Source organism: Olea europaea, chromosome 22, assembly GCF_002742605.1.
Source record: "Olea europaea var. sylvestris chromosome 22, O_europaea_v1, whole genome shotgun sequence".
Taxonomy (NCBI): Eukaryota; Viridiplantae; Streptophyta; class Magnoliopsida; order Lamiales; family Oleaceae; genus Olea; species Olea europaea.
The window spans coordinates 2,608,742-2,631,922 of record NC_036258.1 but is presented as its reverse complement, the minus strand read 5'-3'; the positions used below and the strand labels follow the sequence as shown (position 1 = coordinate 2,631,922).

The window sequence follows — 23,181 nt, the reverse complement described above, 5'->3', positions numbered from 1 at the left end:
TTTGTATTTGATAGATTTATGACCCATTAGGTACCTATTTTTTTCAAAATGCATTTTTCTTTCCTTTTCAATCACACTTTCTTTATTAAAATAATATTATACGTAAATTAAAAAAAAATTCTTATTTTTCAACCACACATTCCTCATCAATTCACTATTCTAAAATGAATTTTTACATAAAAATGAATCTCAAACCCCCTCTTAAACTTATAAACAAGATGACAAAAAGATACAGTAGAAAGAGAGAGAGAACTAAAAATTAGCTATGCGGATAATAATTCTTGTTATTTTCAGCAAAACCAATTATCTAAGCCATACGACCTTTTGTCCCTAGAAAGGGAATCACAGGATTTCGCCCTCCCAAAAGGAAACTCGAACTCAGGTCATCTGCCTGGTAAGGCTTTGTTATAATTTCCCCGGTAAATCACCTTGAGGTCTTCCCTTGGCAGATTAACAACTGGAGGCCTGCTACACGGACAAGGCAACGTAGGCCCTGTCCGTCCAGGGGGGAGCACATGTACGTCCACGTTGCCCTGTCCGTTTAGATTTTTCCTAACAACTGAGTGAGTATTTTTTTTTTTTTTCCTGAGCGTCAAATATCTTTGCATTTTCCCCAGTCGCTGCCAAATTATCTGAATGTTAAAAAAGTTCCTCAATTTAGCAACAGAAACATCAAAGTAGGGAAATGAAGATCAAAATGAAATTAATCCTGAGAAAGGTGGAACAAGAAGCAAACTAGTACCTCTTCCTCGATTTCAGCTTTGAGCGCCATCTGAGTTTCTTTCCATGGAAGTTGCAGGCTCCATAGATATTGTGTGTTTTGCTTCTGACATTTCAAGTTCACATGCACTAGTATTTGAGACAGTTCCGTTCTCTGCTCTAAGCTCTTTTAGTTTTTCTAGTCGAATGGCATGAAGCTCATATCTGACCATTAGCATGACAAATAATATTATTCACACACAGCTCAATATTTAATCAGTAGCAGCATAGCAATGAATATTTTTGTTATTTTAATTACCACACAGTTAGTACTTCGTAAATGAAATATTTTATATTAGAAAATGAAATTGCATCATTTTTTTGAAGGATCATGCTACATGTACATAAAAATTGCACTAAGGGATTACATAAAATGATGTGAAGAGAAAATATTGGATGAAAAAATTGACTATGATTTAAACTAACGAATGATATCGTGACATGTGGTATAATGTAACCCATTATGTAAAGTTTGATGTACATATAACAATATCCTTTTCTAAAAGGTGATACCCAAATATATCATTGAAGGGTCATAATGACAGTCTTACAATTCTTTTTATGAAAAAATATATTACACGGTAATATCACTCGACACATGTTGAAAAACATATGGATCGGACATTATAAAACTTCAATATATTAGGGGTACACAAGGGATTACAAAAAATGATGTGAAGAGAAAAGATTGGACGAAAAAATTCACTATGATTTAACTGACGAATGATATCATGACATGTGATATAATGTAATCCATTATATAAAGCTTGATGTACATGTAGCAATATCCTTTTCTAAAAAGTAATATCCAAATATATCATTGAAGGGTCATAATGATAGTCTTACAATTATTTTTATGAAGAAATATATTACACGGTGATATCACTAGACACATGTTGAAAAATATATGGATCAGACATTATATAAACTTCAATAAAATAGGGGTACAAAGAACTTGATTTATGAAATGAAAAATGTGTCCACTTATCTTGCAAATCTTATTCAGGCAGTTCCGAAATCAAGATTACACGGAGATAAGCATCAATGTAAAAAAAAAAAAAAGCGAAGTGGTGCATGTTTTTATTTGCGTAGGAAACGAAAGCTGAGTGGCAAAAGGATTCTATGAAGGCATGATAAGGCTTTGGAGATTTGGTATTGCAGTTAAAACTTGGTATCTGAGTTTTTACTTTTTCCTGTGAATTTATCATAAAAAAAGATTATTTATTTTACTTCTTGTGGTTTTATATTCTCCTGCGTGTTGCACTGGTTATCAACTAGTGATGAGCATGAAATAGAAAATGTCAGGATTCCCAAATGAAATATTCGCGCATGATTATCTTATTTATAAGACATCAATTTTTCACTTTCTTAACAGATTCGAAAAAGGAGGTGTATACCTGTATTCGCATAACAGGTTAAAAAAGGCAATACATATATACTAGTACAATTAACAATCGTATGAGTAATATTTCGAGGAGACAGGAAGCGTGGAGCTATTAAACATGTTTCACAAACTACAACAACTTTTCGAAACATTTTCCTACTTAAAAGTAAAGACAAAAATTATCTAGACTTAGTTTTCCTTAAATTCAAATTTATACTTTATGACTCTCGTGATTTCTGAGTCTCTTCCACCCCTTTCCTTCATCTATCCCAACATCCTCTTCCCCCCTACACAAAAGAATGAGAAAAACTTTAGTGGGATGGTCACACCGTCCTACGTGGTGCGACCGTCGAATGAGGAGTCACCACCTTATCTGTTGACCCACCCTCACCCAACTTGATTAGTTTTTCTCCAAAAGAGGTCGTTTCCTATCACCTCTATATATGTTGGTTAAGCAAGAATAAATAAAAAACTTCAGAGCCTTAAAAGAGCTCCTCACAACTTTTTAAATGTAATGAAACTAACCTTCTAGGATGGCTCCAAGATTTCCTCTTAATTTTTATCATATCAGCAAAAAAATCAAAATATTCTGAAGCATCTTTCTCCTAACATAGGAACAATGTAGTAATTCTACAACAAGCCCCATTTTTAGTTTTTTGTTACAGATATGTCATCCTCTTCACCGTTTGGCATTATCTCTTGTTTAGTCCTATTGAACTCCAATGAACGGAAGTAAGTTTTATTCGATATAAACTTCAGCTTTACTTTGTGAGATTTCTCTAATTTTTAATAAATAATACTTGGCCCTTGTCTGAGCTCCATCAATTTGATAATACATTTTTTCTCCATTTTCTTTTCAATCACACATTCTCTAATTATATAATATTACATGTGTGTACATTCTTCAAAAAATCACTATTACAAAATACATTTTTCTGAAAAAACTAATTATAATGGAGCTCAAAGAAGGGCTTAATACGAACAAATGTACACACAATAAAATTAATAAATGTACTAACAATAAGAATTCATCTAAGAATGATATTAATTATTTGGGCTATGATGCACAGCTGTTTGATGGGATTCTATCAATTTTTAGAAGTTACTAACTATTGAACTTATCAAATATTATTAAGCACCAACTTTGTTATAAAAATGCAGTGAAGAGAAAATATATTTCTTTCGAAAATGGGCATTTATTCACAATGCAGCAGTCTGACAAATCAGTAACTCCGAGGTTTCACAACAAAGTTGGTGTTTGATAGTGATTTTTAGAGAATAAATTTTGTAAAATGTGATTTATTTTTTTAAAATGTGTGGTTAAAAATATAGAAAATTTTGAATTTACATGTCAAAATAATTTATTGAAAGAATTTTTTGTTAAAAATTAATTTAGAAAAAAAATGAGTTTTAAAAAAAATAAACCAAACAAGGCCTAAATAAAAGGTCACAATTGTTAATGCTTGTTTTTCATAGAGTTAACTCTTTTCCTAGTATTCTTGCATCCTAAACTAATGCATATGAAAACTTAACAAAACTCCAAGAGATGCATCGATAATATAACTCAAATTATATCATTTGTATTAGTGTTTATCCATTTGGTTCGGATTAAAATCTAATTTTAATCTAAATCAAAGTCAAATAATCAATATTAATCACATCTTTCATGAGTCCCACAACTTTTCAATCACATATTTCAAAACTTCCAGCCTTACAAAATTTTCAATTTTCTAAAACTATGTGAGGGTAGGTTACCATATTTTTCGCTCTGCAAATCCAAGTTTTATATATAATATCATTATGCTTAGAATACCATACTTGTAAGACATTTGTCTTACTTATAAGAAATTTGTCTTGACCCACTTTTCGAAAGTTCACGATCAATTTTGTTCAATCATGCATCACTTTTTTCTTGAATTTCTGAGCAAATTGACTGTAACAATGACAAGTTTTCTATAATCTCTTAGTTCGATTGACTTGGGTGTTGCTTTGGAGGGAGGGTTGGATAGAAAAAATATAGAATAATATAGATTTATTATTGTTTAAGAATTTCAACAACAAAACATAATTAAAAATTATTACAAAATCACTTGCAATGCATGAGTTTCTTACTAATCCATAATCTATTAATATTAAAAGATACATAAGTTGAAAATCATTTTATCGACGATTTTAAACACAAGCTTAACATTTTATCTTAAAGAAAAAGTACTTAAATAGAGAGAAATTTCACTCTAAACATGGTATCCTAAACAGTCAAAAACTTATTGACTTGATCAAAATGAGAAATAACAAGTTTTATATTGTCGTAACATCTAAAAATTAAAAACTTTATAACACTAATAGGAAACTAAAAAATAAAGTATAAAGCACGTTTGACTTTAACCAATATATTTGCAAAAGTTCCAATATTATTGAATATACTACAAATTACTTTTTCTTGTAGTGTACTCTTTAAATATCATGCCAAACGGCCCTAATTATTCCATGACAAATCAAAATAAAGTAGATACTATCTTACCTCCTTGAATCAATTCCTAGAATAAAAGGTTAAGCTAATTCCTAGGATACATTTGACAAATCAAAACTTGGATTATTCAATGAAAAAGCATTTGCATTTGTCCCCCAAGGAATCATTTGATCATGACATTTGAACTATTTAATTACCAATTCCAAAAGCTTGAAAGCGCTACTTAGGATACTTATAATTTATTTTTTTGGGCACAATATGCAAAAAGCGAAAAACATGCATAGTGTGCGGTTCCCTAAACAAATAAGCATGTTCCTATTTGATCTCTATCTTTTAAAATTCATTTTCAACCATGTATTTCATGATATCCACAACTTTTATCAAAATTTAATAAAAAAATTAAATTTTAGTTAAACCAAATAGGAGATTAAAATCATATTTGGTAATATAAGTTAAAAGTAAAAATCCTTGTCCTTTGCTAAGCTCGATGGCCACTATCATCAAGTGTAGGTCTGTAAAAGTAGATCAATTTAGAATATATTTAGCTGTGCCTACTCTGAAAATTATGTTTGTTAAAATAAGTGAATTCAAAAAGCAAATAAGTTAAAAGTAAACATGCTAGTCTATTTTCATGCTCAATAGCTAGATAAAGATATTGACACTACTATAATTATTGTAGCACTACAATAAATTAGGACAAAAAAATAATTTGCATGGCTCCACGAAGCACTCCCACCACCATAGCCCACAATTGCAATGAGTAGAGGTCGACGTGACCAAATTTATTGAAGATTTTAGTGCATGTTTGCTTAAATTTTAAAAGTTCTCCTATAAGTAATTTTTTTTTTTTAGAATAAAAAGTAGATATATGCAATTTACTTATGCGAGAATTGCAGTAAAGGTTCCAAACATTTTCAATTTTTGCAGACTTTACCTTAACCTTCATTTTATGCCAACGAATATCCCTAATATTTCATGCATATGTAGTTAGAGTCCAAATGGATAGAATTTGGCCATTAATTGACCAGAAAAATCAAAATTTGACCAATTTGGACCAATTAAAAAGGATATAATAGTACTTTACATTTTTCTCATATTAAATAAGTTAAGAAATTAAAAATAAATATATAACCCCACTGCCATCGACCCTATGTCACTCATTTCTTCTTCGATGAGACCTACTGGAAACCATCGCCACCGCCACCGCCACCTTTTCTCTAACTAGACCTATCGTAAATCGCCACCATCATAATCAAACCAAAACCAACCACAACCATCAAACCAAAACCAACAGCCAAAAATTACCTCATATTCAAACTACAGCATATTCTAATTTCAATCACAATTCATAGCAAAGTAGCATCACCCACAACCAGATTTTAGGTAAGTTTCCAGTAGATCTCGTTGGAAACTCAAAACGTAAAGAGGTTTTACCCAACAATATGAAAATTCCAACACAAATATGAATGGTACACTACTGAAGCCGAAGGTGACAATACTATAAACCTCACTAACCAATGCAAGTTGAAATGTTGGATTTTATACGTAATAATAAAGAGATGAAAAAGAAAAATCAATACAAGAATTTACGTGGTTCAACGGTGTGCCTACGTCCACGAGAGCGAAACGAAAATAAATTTTATTCAGTAGTAAAAATAGGATTACAACATATTATTTATACCAACTTTAACCTGAGCCCATATAAAACTTTAGGGCCCGTACAAGAAATACCCCTGTACCATATCGCGGGGGGTTGCCCTCGTACCCCGAACCCATTTTGCGTCTCTAACAATTAGATAGTGAATTAAACCCGCCCCGATATCGACCTATTTGATCAAGGACTTGTATTCCACTTCATATGAGTCACATGCACAATATGAAGTAAAACCAAAATCGTCTAAAATCAGTTTTTCTTCCAAATATTCGCCTTAACACCAGAATCGACAGGATTCATAGGCTCGTCACTCTTCTCCAATCCTACTGTAGCCTCCACACTGAGCTTTCGCTTGAGCGTGGGCCGCAAAGAAAACAGGCTCCTCATCTTGGTAGCGGCAGTTGACGCAATCGAGTTTAGATCTGATGTTGGCGTTACATTTTCTTTAGAAGATTTTTATCTCTAGTTGCTAGTGCGTGCTGCTGCTATCAATTTACTTTTAGGGTTTAGAAATGCAGGTGGTGTTGGGGGTATAACAAACTTTCAAAGGTGGCGGTGGCGACGATTTTCGGCAGGTCTCGTCGAAGAAGAAAGACCTCATCAAATTTTGATTTGGGGGAGTGGGATGGGGTGGAGGGGAGTGGGGGTTATATATTTACTTTTATTTTTTAGGATTTTTAATTTAATTTTTTAACTCATTTAATATGTTATACCTTTTTAATTTGGTCTAAATTGGTCAAAGTTTGACTTTTCTGGTCAAGTAACAGTCATACCATTCATTTGGACTCGAATTGCATATATATGAAAGATTAGGAACCTTTATTGGCATAAAATAAAGATTAGGATAAAGTCTTAAAAAATTGAAAAGGTTTGGAACCTTTGCTGCAATTTTCCCTTTACTTATATTGAAACATCTAGCAAGATGAATATTTTGGCCTCTCTCAATAGAATACAACTATTCTTATTATTCTATAATTAAGTCCGCGTAGTTTAATGCAATATTAACCTCATAAGCAAGTTTTATTTCAGATGCTTCTTGTTGTCAAAATAATTAACTTTACTTACTTTTAAGTACAAATAAAATAACATATCAAAATATGTAATAAAAAGTCTGAATCTTCTAAATATATTATACTGTCTACTCTTCACATGATACAACGTAGTCGAAGTACTTGTTGCCCTGCACATCTCAATCTAGTGACAATATGTGAAATGGCATTACTGTCATTGTCCATTGATACGCCTTCTATGCTTATCACTAACATATGCTCTTCTAGCATTCTCTATTCTGACAAACCAGTCTAATACGCTAAACTATTGATTCGTAGCTCAAAATTTACTTTTAAAAAATGACTTATTTTTTAATTTGTCCATACATAATCTATATGAAACAAATCTTGGTAATTCCTAAGATGACATTACATTCCATGCTTGAAAACAGCCTTGGAAAGTGATTGGATGATTGAGACAACTCTTCAAGGGTGACCCAAAAAAGGAGAACATGAGGAAGATGTAATAAACAGTGCTATTAATTTTGTGGTAGAAAATGAGAAAGGCAGTGATATCCATATCCCTCTAGATCTCTTCCTCTATGGCTTTTAAATGTTGACTGATTTGTTCCTACCATTTTGTGCAACTTAATAATCCTCAACTTGTTATTTATTTATATTGTTTATGGCTTACAACTATCATCCTTAGACCTCGTAGCTTAAAAGGTTGATAAAAATTTAAACTAAAATCAAAAATTAACTTTAACCAGACACTAAATGGAATCCACAACTTTTCAACTATACATTTCATTAACTTTTATCAAAACAATCACGCTACATGTAGACGAATTTTTGCCAAGCAATATATTATCAGTTGACATAATTTCATTGAATACTAGACAAAACATTAACTCCTAACTACAAAATTTTGTACATTTTATTTGTACAATGAACTTCATTTTTATCAAAATCTACTAAAAAAATTAATATTTTATCGAAACCAAATAGGGGCTTAATGTTTTCGTGTTTATAACCCGTGATTCTTGAAAATTCTTCATTTTGAATTTCTGAGCAAATTGACTGTAACAATGACAAGTTTTCTATAATCTCTTAGTTCGATTGACTTGGGTGTTGCTTTGGATGGAGGGTTGGATAGAAAAAATATAGAATAATATTGATTTATTATTGTTTAAGAATTTCAACAACAAAACATAATTAAAGATTATTCACAAATAAAAATTTGAAAGTAGCCCTCATTAAAATATTCATTTTCTTTCTTCTTATTAACCACATATTCTCCAATAATATAATATTACACGTAATTCCAAAAAATTTCTTCTTTTTTAATCATATATTTTCAAGAAACACTATTTCAACCATTAAAATTTCAAATAATGAGGGTTAAACGGGAGCTATATTTGAAGTCGTGACTTCTCGAAACTATTTTTGAAAAATACTCAGAAACATGGTATCCTAAACAGTCAAAAACTTATTGACTTGATCAAAATGAGAAATAACAAGTTTTATATTGTCGTAACATCTAAAATTAAAAACTTTATAACACTAATAGGAAACTAAAAAATAAAGTATAAAGCACGTTTGACTTTAACCAATATATTTGCAAAAGTTCCAATATTATTGAATATACTACAAATTACTTTTTCTTGTAGTGTACTCTTTAAATATCGTGCCAAACGGCCCTAATTATTCCATGACAAATCAAAATAAAGTAGATACTATCTTACCTCCTTGAATCAATTCCTAGAATAAAAGGTTAAGCTAATTCCTAGGATACATTTGACAAATCAAAACTTGGATTATTCAATGAACAAGCATTTGCATTTGTCCCCCAAGGAATCATTTGATCATGACATTTGAACTATTTAATTACCAATTCCAAAAGCTTGAAAGCGCTACTTAGGATACTTATAATTTATTTTTTTGGGCACAATATGCAAAAAGCGAAAAACATGCATAGTGTGCGGTTCCCTAAACAAATAAGCATGTTCCTATTTGATCTCTATCTTTTAAAATTCATTTTCAACCATGTATTTCATGATATCCACAACTTTTATCAAAATTTAATAAAAAAATTAAATTTTAGTTAAACCAAATAGGAGATTAAAATCATATTTGGTAATATAAGTTAAAAGTAAAAATCCTTGTCTTTTGCTAAGCTCGATGACCACTATCATCAAGTGTAGGTCTGTAAAAGTAGATCAATTTAGAATATATTTAGCTATGCTTACTCTGAAAATTATGTTTGTTAAAATAAGTGAATTCAAAAAAAAAAAGTTAAAAGTAAACATGCTTGTCTATTTTCATGCTCAATAGCCAGATAAAGATAGACACTATTATAATTATTGTAGCACTACAATAAATTAGGACAAAAAAATAATTTGCATGGCTCCACGAAGCACTCCCACCACCATACCCCACAATTGCAATGAGTAGAGGTCGACGTGACCAAATTTATTGAAGATTTTAGTGCATGTTTGCTTAAATTTTAAAAGTTCTCCTATAAGTAATTTTTTTTTTTAAGAATAAAAAGTAGATATATGCAATTTACTTATGCGAGAATTGCAGTAAAGGTTCCAAACATTTTCAATTTTTGCAGACTTTACCTTAACCTTCATTTTGTGCCAACGAATATCCCTAATATTTCATACATATGTAGTTAGAGTCCAAATGGATAGAATTTGGCCATTAATTGACCAGAAAAATCGAAATTTGACCAATTTGGACCAATTAAAAAGGATATAATAGTACTTTACATTTTTCTCATATTAAATAAGTTAAGAAATTAAAAATAAATATATAACCCCACTGCCATCGACCCTATGTCACTCATTTCTTCTTCGATGAGACCTACTGGAAACCATCGCCACCGCCACCTTTTCTCTAACTAGACCTATCGTAAATCGCCACCATCATAATCAAACCAAAACCAACCACAACCATCAAACCAAAACCAACAGCCAAAAATTACCTCATATTCAAACTACAGCATATTCTAATTTCAATCACAATTCATAGCAAAGTAGCATCACCACAACCAGATTTTCGGTAGGTTTCCAGTAGATCTCGTTGGAAACTCAAAACGTAAAGAGGTTTTACCCAACAATATGAAAATTCCAACACAAATCTGAATGGTACACTACTGAAGCCGAAGGTGACAATACTATAAACCTCACTAACCAATGCAAGTTGAAATGTTGGATTTTATACGTAATAATAAAGAGATGAAAAAGAAAAATCAATACAAGAATTTACGTGGTTCAATGGTGTGCCTACGTCCACGAGAGCGAAACGAAAATAAATTTTATTCAGTAGTAAAAATAGGGTTACAACATATTATTTATACCAACTTTAACCTGAGCCCATATAAAACTTTAGGGCCCGTACAAGAAATACCCCTGTACCATATCGCGGGGGGTTGCCCCCGCACCCCCAACCCATTTTGCATCTCTAACAATTAGATAGTGAATTAAACCCGCCCCGATATCGACCTATTTGATCCAGGACTTGTATTCCACTTTATATGAGTCACATGCACAACATGAAGTAAAACCAAAATCGTCTAAAATCATTTTTTCTTCCAAATATTCGCCTTAACACCAGAATCGACAGGATTCGTAGGCTCGTCACTATTCTCCAATCCTACTGCAGCCTCCACACTGAGCTTTCGCTTCAGCGTGGGCTGCAAAGAAAACAGGCTCCTCATCTTGGTAGCGGCAGTTGACGCAATCGAGTTTAGATCTGATGTCCGCGTTACATTTTCTTTAGAAGATTTTTATCTCTGGTTGCTAGTGCTTGCTGCTGCTATCAATTTACTTTTAGGGTTTAGAAATGCAGGTGGTGTTGGGGGTATAACAAACTTTCAAAGGTGGCGGTGGCGACGATTTTCGGCAGGTCTCGTCGAAGAAGAAAGACCTCATCAAATTTTGATTTGGGGGAGTGGGATGGGGTGGAGGGGAGTGGGGGTTATATATTTACTTTTATTTTTTAGGATTTTTAATTTAATTTTTTAACTCATTTAATATGTTATACCTTTTTAATTTGGTCTAAATTGGTCAAAATTTGACTTTTCTGGTCAAGTAACGGTCATACCATTCATTTGGACTCCAATTGCATATATATGAAAGATTAGGAACCTTTATTGGCATAAAATGAAGGTTAGGATAAAGTCTTAAAAAACTGAAAAGGTTTGGAGCCTTTGCTGCAATTTTCCCTTTACTTATATTGAAACATCTAGCAAGATGAATATTTTGGCCTCTCTCAATAGAATACAACTATTCTTATTATTCTATAATTAAGTCCGTGTAGTTCAATGCAATATTAACCTCATAAGCAAGTTTTATTTCAGATGCTTCTTGTTGTCAAAATAATTAACTTTACTTACTTTTAAGTGTAAATAAAATAACATATCAAAATATGTAATAAAAAGTCTGAATCTTCTAAATATATTATATTGTCTACTCTTCACATGATACAACGTAGTCGAAGTACTTGTTGCCCTGCACATCTCAATCTAGTGACAATATGTGAAATGGCATTATTGTCATTGTCCATTGATACGCCTTCTATGCTTATCACTAACATATGCTCTTCTAGCATTCTCTATTCTGACAAACCAGTCTAATACGCTAAACTATTGATTCGTAGCTCAAAATTTACTTTTAAAAAATGACTTATTTTTTAATTTGTCCATACATAATCTATATGAAACAAATCTTGGTAATTCCTAAGATGCCATTACATTCCATGCTTGAAAACAGCCTTGGAAAGTGATTGGATGATTGAGACAACTCTTCAAGGGTGCCCCAAAAAAGGAGAACATGAGGAAGATGTAATAAACAGTGCTATTAATTTTGTGGTAGAAAATGAGAAAGGCAGTGATATCCATATCCCTCTAGATCTCTTCCTCTATGGCTTTTAAATGTTGACTGATTTGTTCCTACCATTTTGTGCAACTTAATAATCCTCAACTTGTTATTTATTAATATTGTTTATGGCTTGCAACTATCATCCTTAGACCTCGTAGCTTAAAAGGTTGATAAAAATTTAAATTAAAATCAAAAATTAACTTTAACCAGACACTAAATGGAATCCACAACTTTTCAACTATACATTTCATTAACTTTTATCAAAACAATCACACTACATGCAGAGGAATTTTTGCCAAGCAATCTATTATCAATTGACATAATTACATTGAATACTAGACAAAACATTAACTCCTAACTACAAAATTTTGTACATTTTATTTGTACAATGAACTTAATTTTTATCAAAATCTACTAAAAAAATTAATATTTTATCGAAACCAAATAGGGGCTTAATGTTTTCGTGTTTATAACCCGTGATTCTTGAAAATTCTTCGTTCATTTTATTGTTCAATATTTATTATTTTACCAGTGGCCGATAGTAACTTTTAGACAATTATATTATTCACAAATAAAAATTTGAAAGTAGCCCTCATTAAAATATTCATTTTCTTTCTTCTTATTAACCACATATTCTCCAATAATATAATATTACACGTAATTCCAAAAATTTTCTTCTTTTTTAATCATATATTTTCAAGAAACACTATTTCAACCATTAAAATTTCAAATAATGAGGGTTAAACGGGAGCTATATTTGAAGTCGTGACTTCTCGAAACTATTTTTGAAAAATACTCAGAAAAAATGAAACTCAACTGCAGAAGGTATTGCACTTTGCATAGTGAAAAATACGAACACACTTTGTTACGCGTGCTGTCTTGAAATAAAGTTGGTAACGACATCTATGGAAATAATAATAATTCTCAATAAATTGCATTTTTTCCCTAAAGAATCATTATGACTATATTTGAAAAAAAAATCTTTTGAAAATGTCCCACGCGGATCATATTATTTAAGTCATTTTCTGAAATAATAATCATATTTGTTCATTTTATTTTTAATTTTCTCGAGTTTTTATTTATTATGGGATTTCATTTATTAAAAATTCAGGGGAAATTACGAATGATTTTTGAAAAATTTGGATGAGCTTATAGGCTATCATTACAAAACAAATAGTGAAATAATTACAGACTAAAACAGCAAAATTTACTGAGTAAAATAATATTTGTTCGTTTAAGGGTTTAAAGCAAAATTTTAGGTTCTACAAAACCATTTGATAACTAGGTTAAATGGAACAATTTATAAAGTATTACGGACAAAAATTCACTTTCAAATCGAAAATCCAAGAATGTTAAGACCTAATGCAGGCGTTCATTTGAGGCGTCAAGGAAGCTAAAAGAATCCGATGTCAAAAAGTAGCAAGTAAAATTATGAATTTCGCAAAATAATTTGATCGCTAACGAAGGGTACAAAAGTCGAAGTATGAATAATCCTTGAAAAGATAAATAAGCTTATATAGAGGGTGTTTGGTGGAGATTAAAATTAGATTTTTAGTAGATTTTGATAAAAAAAAATTTGAAAGGTGTTATTAAAAAATTGTGAGTGTTGGAAATCTACTTATACATGCACAGCGAAAAATTAAAATTATTTCAATTCCCACTGAGGATCTATTTGTGTTTACATAGAAATCGTGATAAAGATTGTACCTTTGAAGAATTCTGCAAACATTTTGCTTTTCTTTTCTTTCCAGCAATCTTGATTCGCCGCCCACAGTTGTCCAATTGTTCAGCCTCCAACGATGATCCACACAGAGAACAAGATTGCAGCTATCAGGGTTTTCTCCTCTTGTGCTAGCAAGAATGATTATGAAAAAAAAATATATGGATTGAAAATCCTAACCATATATTTATATAAGCCCAAACGGGCCTGGCCCGATCCGGTCCAATATTTAATTAATCCATTTAATTAAATCCGGTCCATGAATTAATTAATTCGGGCATATAAATAACCAATCCAAATAATTAATTTATTCAACGATTGTTAAATTAATTAATCGACAAATTACAATCTTTCAATTCTCTTTTGTGTGCGACCCATCAGGTTCCCGATCACGATGCCTAACGACGTGAAATATTATTTTGATCTAATCAAAATTGATAAATTAAAACACCATTTTAATTTATCATCAATTCACACTCGCCGTCCTAGATTGACATCTAGCAATGTGTCAGAGCAATACATGTGACGGGAAATGTCATGTGGTATAACAAAACCAAACTCGTTCGTTTACCGTGAAACTATAATCCTTTCGTCAATATGATCCAATTAATTACGAGATATGGAAGTGTGTCAATTTCGATCATCGATCATATTTTTCACTCCCCTATTAAGTCAATATAAGTCGAAAACTCCTTTTCGACTTATGAGTATACCTTGGCCAATGATTTCATCATTGACTTAATTGAATGAAACGCAGATCATAATCTCCTACTATCTAAGAGTGACGAATTCTTTATTGGTCAATCACAACCTTCATACTGTTATTGACGTACCTGAACAATGTCGTATTAACAGCCCTTTGCAGAGCAACATCCAACACCGTTAAAGTCTGACTGTCCTCATATAAGGTACCATGACGACCTCAAGTTAAATGACCAATTCCACTACCGAACGTTAGAGATTAACCACTGACACTCATATAATTATCCATGTGGAATCTCTCGACAGGTCTCAAATATTTTGTTCTATAACAAAACATCCACGTGTTAATTTAAGTGTCACTACACTTTAGCTTGTGAGATCAGTTACTTACTTCATAAATAAGAAATGTCACACGTGATGATCTATCCGTAATAACGATATCCATATCTCGTTATTACTTACGACCACAGACGATTCAAGATTCAATCAGATGTAATTTGTATCTCACAATCACAACTCCTTGTGATTAACAAATTATGAATATTTGAATCTACGAACTCTATTATTTATTTAATTGTCTATTAATTAAATAATAGATCTGCCATTAAATTGCATTAATTATATATCAAAAGTATTTATGTCCAAAGTTGATTCAACCTAGGGCATAATACTTACAGTGAGACCCATAAAAAGTATAGTTAATAGTAATTGTTTGACTTTTGACTCAAATTAAAACCTGGGCCAAACAGGGGCCATATAATATGCAAAGTAAATCTCGATCAGAGGAGTAGGCATATACCAAACGTGAATATGACACAAAAAAATTATTAACTTCTGCTTAATTAATGCGAACATTACAAGCTACTCTCTCAATCATTAAATTTAAGTATATCTATATATAAAAAATAGAAGTGGATGAAATGTCCATTCAAATTAAAATAATTGAAACTTTTGAGGCACTTCATAATTGATGCGAAATGTCTCAATACCTTACATAACTACAAGACATGTATCCGTATCCCAAGCCAAAGTAATGTAGCGTGACATATTAACAACCGTGCGGACAGTTGCAACTTGCAAGTCTATCCTTGTGACTTCACTAGTTGTTGATAATACTGTTTTAATTTATTTAGTATTGTAACAAAAATTATCTATAAATATATCTAAATGGTACACGCTAGTTCATACTTTGTTAGAATACTATTGGTTTTAGCCAAACTTAAAGAATGGTAATTGTCTCTTATGCTCAATTAAGTTTGGGGAAACATAAATTTTAAAGAATGCGTGTCAAACAAGGGCTAAATAAGTTTAGCCATAAGTGGAAAAATATCTTGTGTCAAAAAAAGATTTGAGTTTTGAATTTGTAGGCGCTATTTTATTATCTTGTATTTGTAATTCGGTGTAATACTAGGCTAACCACAAATTGTTCACGTCGCATATAGCTGAGACCTAGCTACTTCGGGTTGATATGGTGGCAAGTGACAGCTTGTGTGAACATTTTAATGATGTGATGAGAGACTCGATGTGTATTAACTAAGTGACAAATCTTACACGTCTATCACTTGCATGGCATGACAACGAACTTGGCGATAGAATATAACTAGTCAAGATCAATTAATGCGTTTGATACCTACATACCTAAGTCATTGAATGATACAAGTAATAGAAATTGACAAACTGACAAAAGAGCGATTCATCAATACATTAATTGTATGCGGTCATTGAACATAACAAGGTAAATGTATGTCAAAAAATCAGTTTTTATAATTCAAATGTTTTCGAGTGTTCAATGTTTCAAGAAGATATGATCAAATTTTAGTTTCCTTCTCATTATCAATATCATTTAAGCATTATTAAATACTCTTTATGCTAGTTTAAAACTGTCGACTGAAATACATGTTTCGTGACAATTCACAATCTTCTTCGAAAATGTTGTTCACGAAGGTTAAAACCCAAAAATTTTATTTACCTAATTACTTTCTTCTTCATTTTTTTTCTTTTTTTTGGGGACCATGCCCATCCTAGCATGCTTGCCTACGATAATGGAATCAATCAATTGTCAATAAGACTTGACTTTAACATGATAATTTTTTTGTTATCACGTAGGCAAAAAAGAACAGTGTGAGTGGGAGGTGGAAGATATGATTATGTTATATGATATGATTAAATAGTTTCACAATAATGAATATTGGGACACTAATGGACCAAACCTTTTAATGTGTTGGAACGTGACATGCCAAAGGTGGATGAATAATCATTTTTCATAAAGTAATAAAAATTGTCAAAGTGGCCACCGTCACTACAAAAACCTTTTATTGCACTTTGCTCCTTTTTTCAAAACTTTATATTTCCTTATTTTTCGTTGTTTTATGCAGCAAATAAGAAGCGACAAACACTTAATTTGATACTTTATTCACTCGCGAAGGTTGTGAGTATTGTGAAACTCATCTTAAATGTTGACTCTCATATCAATTTAGTAGGTTCACATGAGAATTAGTGGTCATGTCGATAAATAATTATATCACATTATTCTAAGCATAATTACAAGCTAGAAAAAGGGCAATGCGTCCATTTGAAGATCAAATTGTGAGTGAAAAATGTCATTAAATATTGTTTAATTAAGGTTTGTGATGATTACTCCTCTTGTATGAAATATCAAATCATGACCGAAAGATAACCGTCTAAATAGTACATCATCCATCAGTGTAGGTTGTGAACGTCTTTAATATCGACTCTTAGATGGACTTAAATAAGTAGACCTCTATTACACTCGATAAAAAAAGAAAAATTGGTATTTCCACTAAAAACCCTGAATTCCACGTCGACTACGTTAAATTAATTTTTTAATATTGTTATTTATTTTGAAATTTCAAAAATTTTAAGAGGGTAGAAGCTCAAAAATTTCAACAATTTCCAGCACCAACCAATTGAATAAACTATAAATGCAGGGGATATAATTCAAAATCATCTTACCCCACTACCAGATTGTGCCTTGTCGAGTTCCGTAGTCAAGACCCTTCTTTAATTGTTTAATGGATCCAGCCATTTTATATTTCTTTTGTGATCTATCTGTTATTTCTTATACAATTTAAAATAATGCTATCAAATATTGAGTTGGTGCTAGACCAAAGGTTGATCGATTTCATCGACTGCCCGTGCTTGTTATCTAGTATGTACTTTGTATGCCAACATACTTTAAAATGTCGAAATACATGAAAAATCATCAAGAGAGTGTTGTTTATAAAAGTGACAGTGTCAAAAGATAGCAGAGAAATACCAAAATAACATGATCTTTGGTAGTTACTAAGGATCGAGGATCATGATCGTGCATGTGATATAAAATGGACTATCCTAGTTTCGTTTCTTTTTCGTTCCATAGAGAAATAAAAATTCTAAATTTAGAGCATCAACAAATGGTATTTCTATTCTTAATCAAAGTTTAGAGCGTTATAATAGTTTTGTTTGTGAAGTAGATCATGAAAGACGCAATCAAAATGGCACCTACATTCATTTAGATAGTCGTTCGTTCCAGTTAAGACATCCTACATATCTAGCAATGAACTGAGCAGAAAGTTATGGATAAAAAAGATTATATATAGTTCATCTAGAAAAAGCACAGTCCTTGCTTTGTTTCCCTAAAAAAGTCGATAAAAATTTAAATCAGTCAACAATTAATTTTAATCACATATTTTATGGGATACACAAATTTTATTAACTTTTCAATCACACATTTTATCATTTTAATTCAAATCGACTAAAAAATTTAATTTATCATCGTGGTGGATTAGACTGCTAATAATTTTATTTATCTAACATTTTCAAAAATATATTTCTCTGTCTAATCTTAACACAACATTAGCTGACCAAAGAAAAGACAATTTAAGCTGATAAGAAAAAGTTAAAGGTTAAAAGAAAATTGATCAAAAATTGAGGGAACAAAGAGTAAACTATGTCAAAACAGAATAACGACTATTCCCGCTTTTTCCCTTTTTAGCATCTTTTCTTCATCCAGTGTGCATATCAAACTGTTCTTGACTTTCATGAACAGAAACAAAAGTTACACACAATTTCCTTTATTTACGCCCCCTTTATCTGTATAAATTAGTAAATAATACGAGAGAAATAATGATGTTTTGTGAAATATGACCCACAAAAGGCCCAAATCTTTGGACAATTGCAAATATGATTTGAATAATAAACTGTTTGACAAAACGACTAAAAAAAATCGACATCTCTTACTGGCACTCTGTCTCTTTTTCTTATTGTGCTTGTTTAACTTTTTACTCTGGTTTCTTGTTTTCTCTCTCACAAATTTGCAAGTTTTCCCTCTGGGCATGGACAAGCATCACCAGCAGCTGCCACTGGCCAAGTGCGCACGGCAGCGGTGCAGTGAATGGTTTGTTTATAAATTTTTCAGTTTTTTCCTCTTCCTTTGCTTCTTGGCCTTTATTTTGTTACAAATGGTTTTTATTTTCTGGATGCTAGTTGTGGGTTTTTCTAGCTGTGTCATATGCTGTTTTGAATTGGTGTATTCTTGTGCTTCATTACTTGTGTGGACACTTGAAGAAATGACTGTTGGTTTCTGCAGATTTTCCAAAAACTTGTTTTCTTATAGTTCATTTTCCTGCCTTATATAAAGAAAATGAAAGCAGGAAAGAGGATTAGAGTGTTCTTTATATATATGCGGGCAAACCTGTGAAGTAATTTTGGATTAGTTTGTAGTTGATCGGAAACTTTGGTCGTACTTTCTTCGATGTACTATGCGACTTGAAGGCTTGAACTCCATATTTCTTCTCACAACTTACAGAAAATTGGAATTCGCCACGTCCATTTCCTGTAGTTGATGGCCTTCAGTGACTAGTATGATTTATGTATTCACATACTCATGTCCAGTTTGTGAGTCCTGTTGCCTATTGAAAGCTGTGCTCCTCTTAATTGGAGCCATCAGTCACATTTAGCTTGAAGAACATGGACGTTCATCTTCTCTAAGCTCCACGCTCCTATAACCAACATTTTCTTACGCATAAATATGCGTACAAACAGAGAGAGAGAGAGAGAGCGATCGAGTGAAGATTTCCTACTTTCTTTCATGATGTATGCACCAAATATCAAAATATAATAGCTTATTCTCATTTGAAGTTCCCTTATTTCCAGTCTTAATACTCTTAAGTTTCTAAATTAAAACACTATGAGGTTTTTCTTGGAACTTGCAGAAAATGAATCTTAGATTTTTCTTGGACCTAGCAGAAGTCTTATCGAAAATGGATTTGTGTCTGTAACCCCAAGTTTATAGAGTATTAGCAGAGCAGAGTCGAAGTTTAGAGTGAATAGTCCTTTGTTTTTGTTGTAATATCCTTGGATTTTTCTACTCTGTTATTGCATACAATTTTGTTCCTACATCTAAAATCTCTCCTTTATAGTTTGACTTACTTCCAAGTTGTTGATGACCATCGGGTTTTGATCAATGATAAGCTATTTTTAGATGCTGAAATTGCAAATTTTGTAGATCTAAATTCAACAGAATTCAGGAAACTCTTACTTAGCTAAGTGCAGTATCAAAACTAGCTTCTGATATTTAAGAATTATCCTGAAACTTCATCGAGAAAAAGACCCTGTAGAATTTTTCAGAACAGAATTTCACGCATTAAAGAAAGGATATGATGAAATACATGCAGATTAAAAAGTTGGTCCCTTCATTTTCTACTTTTCGAACCCGAGTAAGGAGATCCAAATACTCGATCAGCACTAATTTTGCATAAAGCTATATGCTTAAACAGCCATAAAGCACGATTTATGTTCGATTGTCATTTTCCGTTATCTATTTCTATGTGTAATTTTGCCATAAAATATCATTCCAAAAAACTGAAGGATGTTTTGATTTCTTTATTTTCTTGACATTTACAAAAATGCTACTACTGTTAATAACTGCTGATTGGGTATTGTTCTCTGATAGGGTATCTCGAGATGTTCCCAGCGATATAACTATCGAAGTAGATGGTGATACATTTTCATTGCATAAGGTAAGATTGCATATCATGTTTTGAGTCCAGTTGAGCGCTCTTTGTTTCTTTTAAGTACCTACATTGGTCCTCATAACTGAAGACAATGTCTTAGTTAGCTTCTTCTTCTTCGTTTTTCTTTGTTTCTTTTTAGTTGTTTTTGCTTCAGTTTAAGCTGCCAAAAAGGTATGTGAGCATTCATTCACCGATTATAGTTTTGTGAGCACGCTCTAATGTGGTTGCCTATTTGCTTTTTCCATTTGCATTAAGCATACAAACAATCTCAGATTCACGATATCGCAAATTTTCTAATTGCATTTACGATTATCTGCAGTTCCCTCTTGTCTCCCGCAGTGGCCGAATTCGAAAGTTGGTAGCAGAACATCGGGAGTCTGATATAATAAGGATGGAGCTTCTTAGCCTACCAGGAGGTGCTGAATCATTTGAACTGGCGGCCAAATTCTGCTATTGTGTCAACTTTGAGATTACAGCTGCAAATGTTGCTAATCTATGTTGTATTTCTGATTACCTTGAAATGACTGAGGAATACTCGAAGACCAATCTTGGTTCCCGAGCTGAAGAATATTTGGATAGTGTCGTATGCAAAAGCCTTGAAATGTGTGTTGAAGTCCTCCAGCAATGTGAAAACCTACTTCCACTTGCAGATGAGCTGAAAATTGTTACTCGATGCATTGATGCTATAGCTTCCAAAGCTTGTGTTGAGCAAATTGCTTCAAGTTTTTCGAGGTTGGAGTACAGCAGCTCGGGGAGACTTCACATGAGCAAGCAAGCCAAGTGTGAAGGGGACTGGTGGATCGAAGATCTTTCAGTTCTTCGCATTGACTTGTATCAAAGGGTTATTACAGCAATGAAATGCCGTGGGGTCAGGCCAGAAAGTATTGGAGCGTCACTTGTCACATATGCACAGAAAGAGTTGATAAAGAAATCCAACTTATGGATTCAATCCACTCAGCCAAAGGTTGATTTGGGAACCGATACAAGTGCTCATGAAAGACTCGTAGTTGAGACAATTGTTAGCCTCCTGCCTGTCGAAAATCTTGCTGTTCCTATAAGCTTTCTTTTTGGTATGTTAAGAAGTGCCGTGATGCTTGATTGTGCAGTGTCTTGCAGGCTCGATCTTGAGAGGCGGATAGGATCCCAGTTAGATATAGCTACTCTTGATGACCTTTTGATTCCCTCATTTCGCCATGCTGGAGATACATTATTCGACGTTGATACTGTTCACAGAATACTGGTTAATTTTTCTCAGCAGGAAGATAGTGATGAAGATATGGAAGATGGCTCACTGTTTGAATCCGATAGTCCTCCTTCGCCCTCCCAAACTGCATTGTTCAAAGTTTCTAAACTGGTTGACAATTACCTCGCTGAAATTGCACCTGACGCAAACCTCAAACTCAACAAATTCATAGCCATCGCAGAATCTTTACCAGCACATGCACGCACACTCCACGATGGATTATATCGAGCAATTGATGTCTACCTCAAGGTAAGTCCTATTCCTAACAACATATGTTTTCATCTAGCTTGAGTAGTTATATGTACTTATGATATGTTCGATAAGGTGGACACTAAAGTACTAGAAAAAAAAAAGACAAATTTTGTCTATCATATTGATCACTCTCCTGTTTAGTATTTTGCACCAAACATGTCCTTATCAACTGCTGCATTGTGCAGGCTCATCAAGGTTTGTCAGATCCAGATAGGAGAAAGCTCTGCAAATTAATTGATTTTCAGAAACTCTCACAAGAAGCTGGTGCACACGCTGCACAGAACGAACGCCTTCCCCTCCAATCAATAGTTCAAGTGCTTTATTATGAGCAGATGAGGCTTCGTAATGCCTTATTCTGCTCATATCCAGACGATCCAAAACCGATGCACCAATCCTGGAGGATCAACAGTGGAGCTCTTAGTGCTGCTATGTCTCCCCGAGACAATTATGCATCTCTAAGGCGAGAAAACAGGGACTTAAAACTTGAACTGGCTCGACTCAGGATGAGATTAAACGATTTGGAAAAAGAACATGTTTGTATGAAGAGGAATATGGAAAGATCAGGTTCTCGTAAATTCATGAGTTCCTTTTCGAAAAAGATTAGCAAGCTGAATATATTTGGACATAGTTCTTCAAGAGGATCCAGTTCTCCCTCAAGGCAATCACAGAGAACTGATTCTAAGCTAACAGAAAGAACATGACAAGCATGTATTTATGTATTACAACATATTTTTGATAATATTTCTGTAGTGTTTTTTCCCTCCTCTTGTTTCTCCAGCAATTGTCATGCGTATGCTATATCAAAAGGATAAAAAAGAACAATGATTGCATTTTCAATGAGTATGGCTGTAAAGTTTATCTTGTATTTGTAATTTTCATTGTGTTATCAAATTTTCGAGATTTTTTTACCTTGTTACATTGCGTAGGGACGTTGAGAGAGTCTTAATTCGAGGGAGAACTTAGAAAGTGTTCAATACTCTTATATTCTACAATCAATCAAATAGGATCATGAAGAAAAAAAAATTTCTTTGCAATCGATCATAAACTTACTGGATGCACTTACCTAGAAATAAGAAGGAAAGGCGCATCATAAAAACTATTTGACAAT

At 32.5% G+C, this 23,181-nt stretch overlaps 1 protein-coding gene and 1 long non-coding RNA gene across 2 annotated transcripts; one reads left to right on the top strand and one right to left on the bottom strand.

Annotated features, from left to right (window-relative positions):
- Positions 1 to 243: 243 nt before the first annotated feature.
- Positions 244 to 2,963, bottom strand: LOC111371347. Its single transcript, XR_002698555.1, has 2 exons — positions 743 to 2,963; positions 244 to 632 (listed from the first exon to the last, which is right to left on the bottom strand). It is a non-coding gene; the product is annotated as an uncharacterized LOC111371347 (long non-coding RNA).
- A 15,671-nt stretch (positions 2,964 to 18,634) lies between these two features.
- On the top strand, positions 18,635 to 22,945 carry LOC111371345 (BTB/POZ domain-containing protein At5g48800). Its single transcript, XM_022993269.1, has 4 exons — positions 18,635 to 18,960; positions 20,518 to 20,584; positions 20,898 to 22,070; positions 22,259 to 22,945. Exons 1-4 carry the CDS (start codon positions 18,707 to 18,709, stop codon positions 22,772 to 22,774), a joined length of 2,010 nt encoding a protein of 669 aa, XP_022849037.1. The 5' UTR covers positions 18,635 to 18,706; the 3' UTR covers positions 22,775 to 22,945.
- The last annotated feature ends 236 nt before the right edge of the window (positions 22,946 to 23,181 follow it).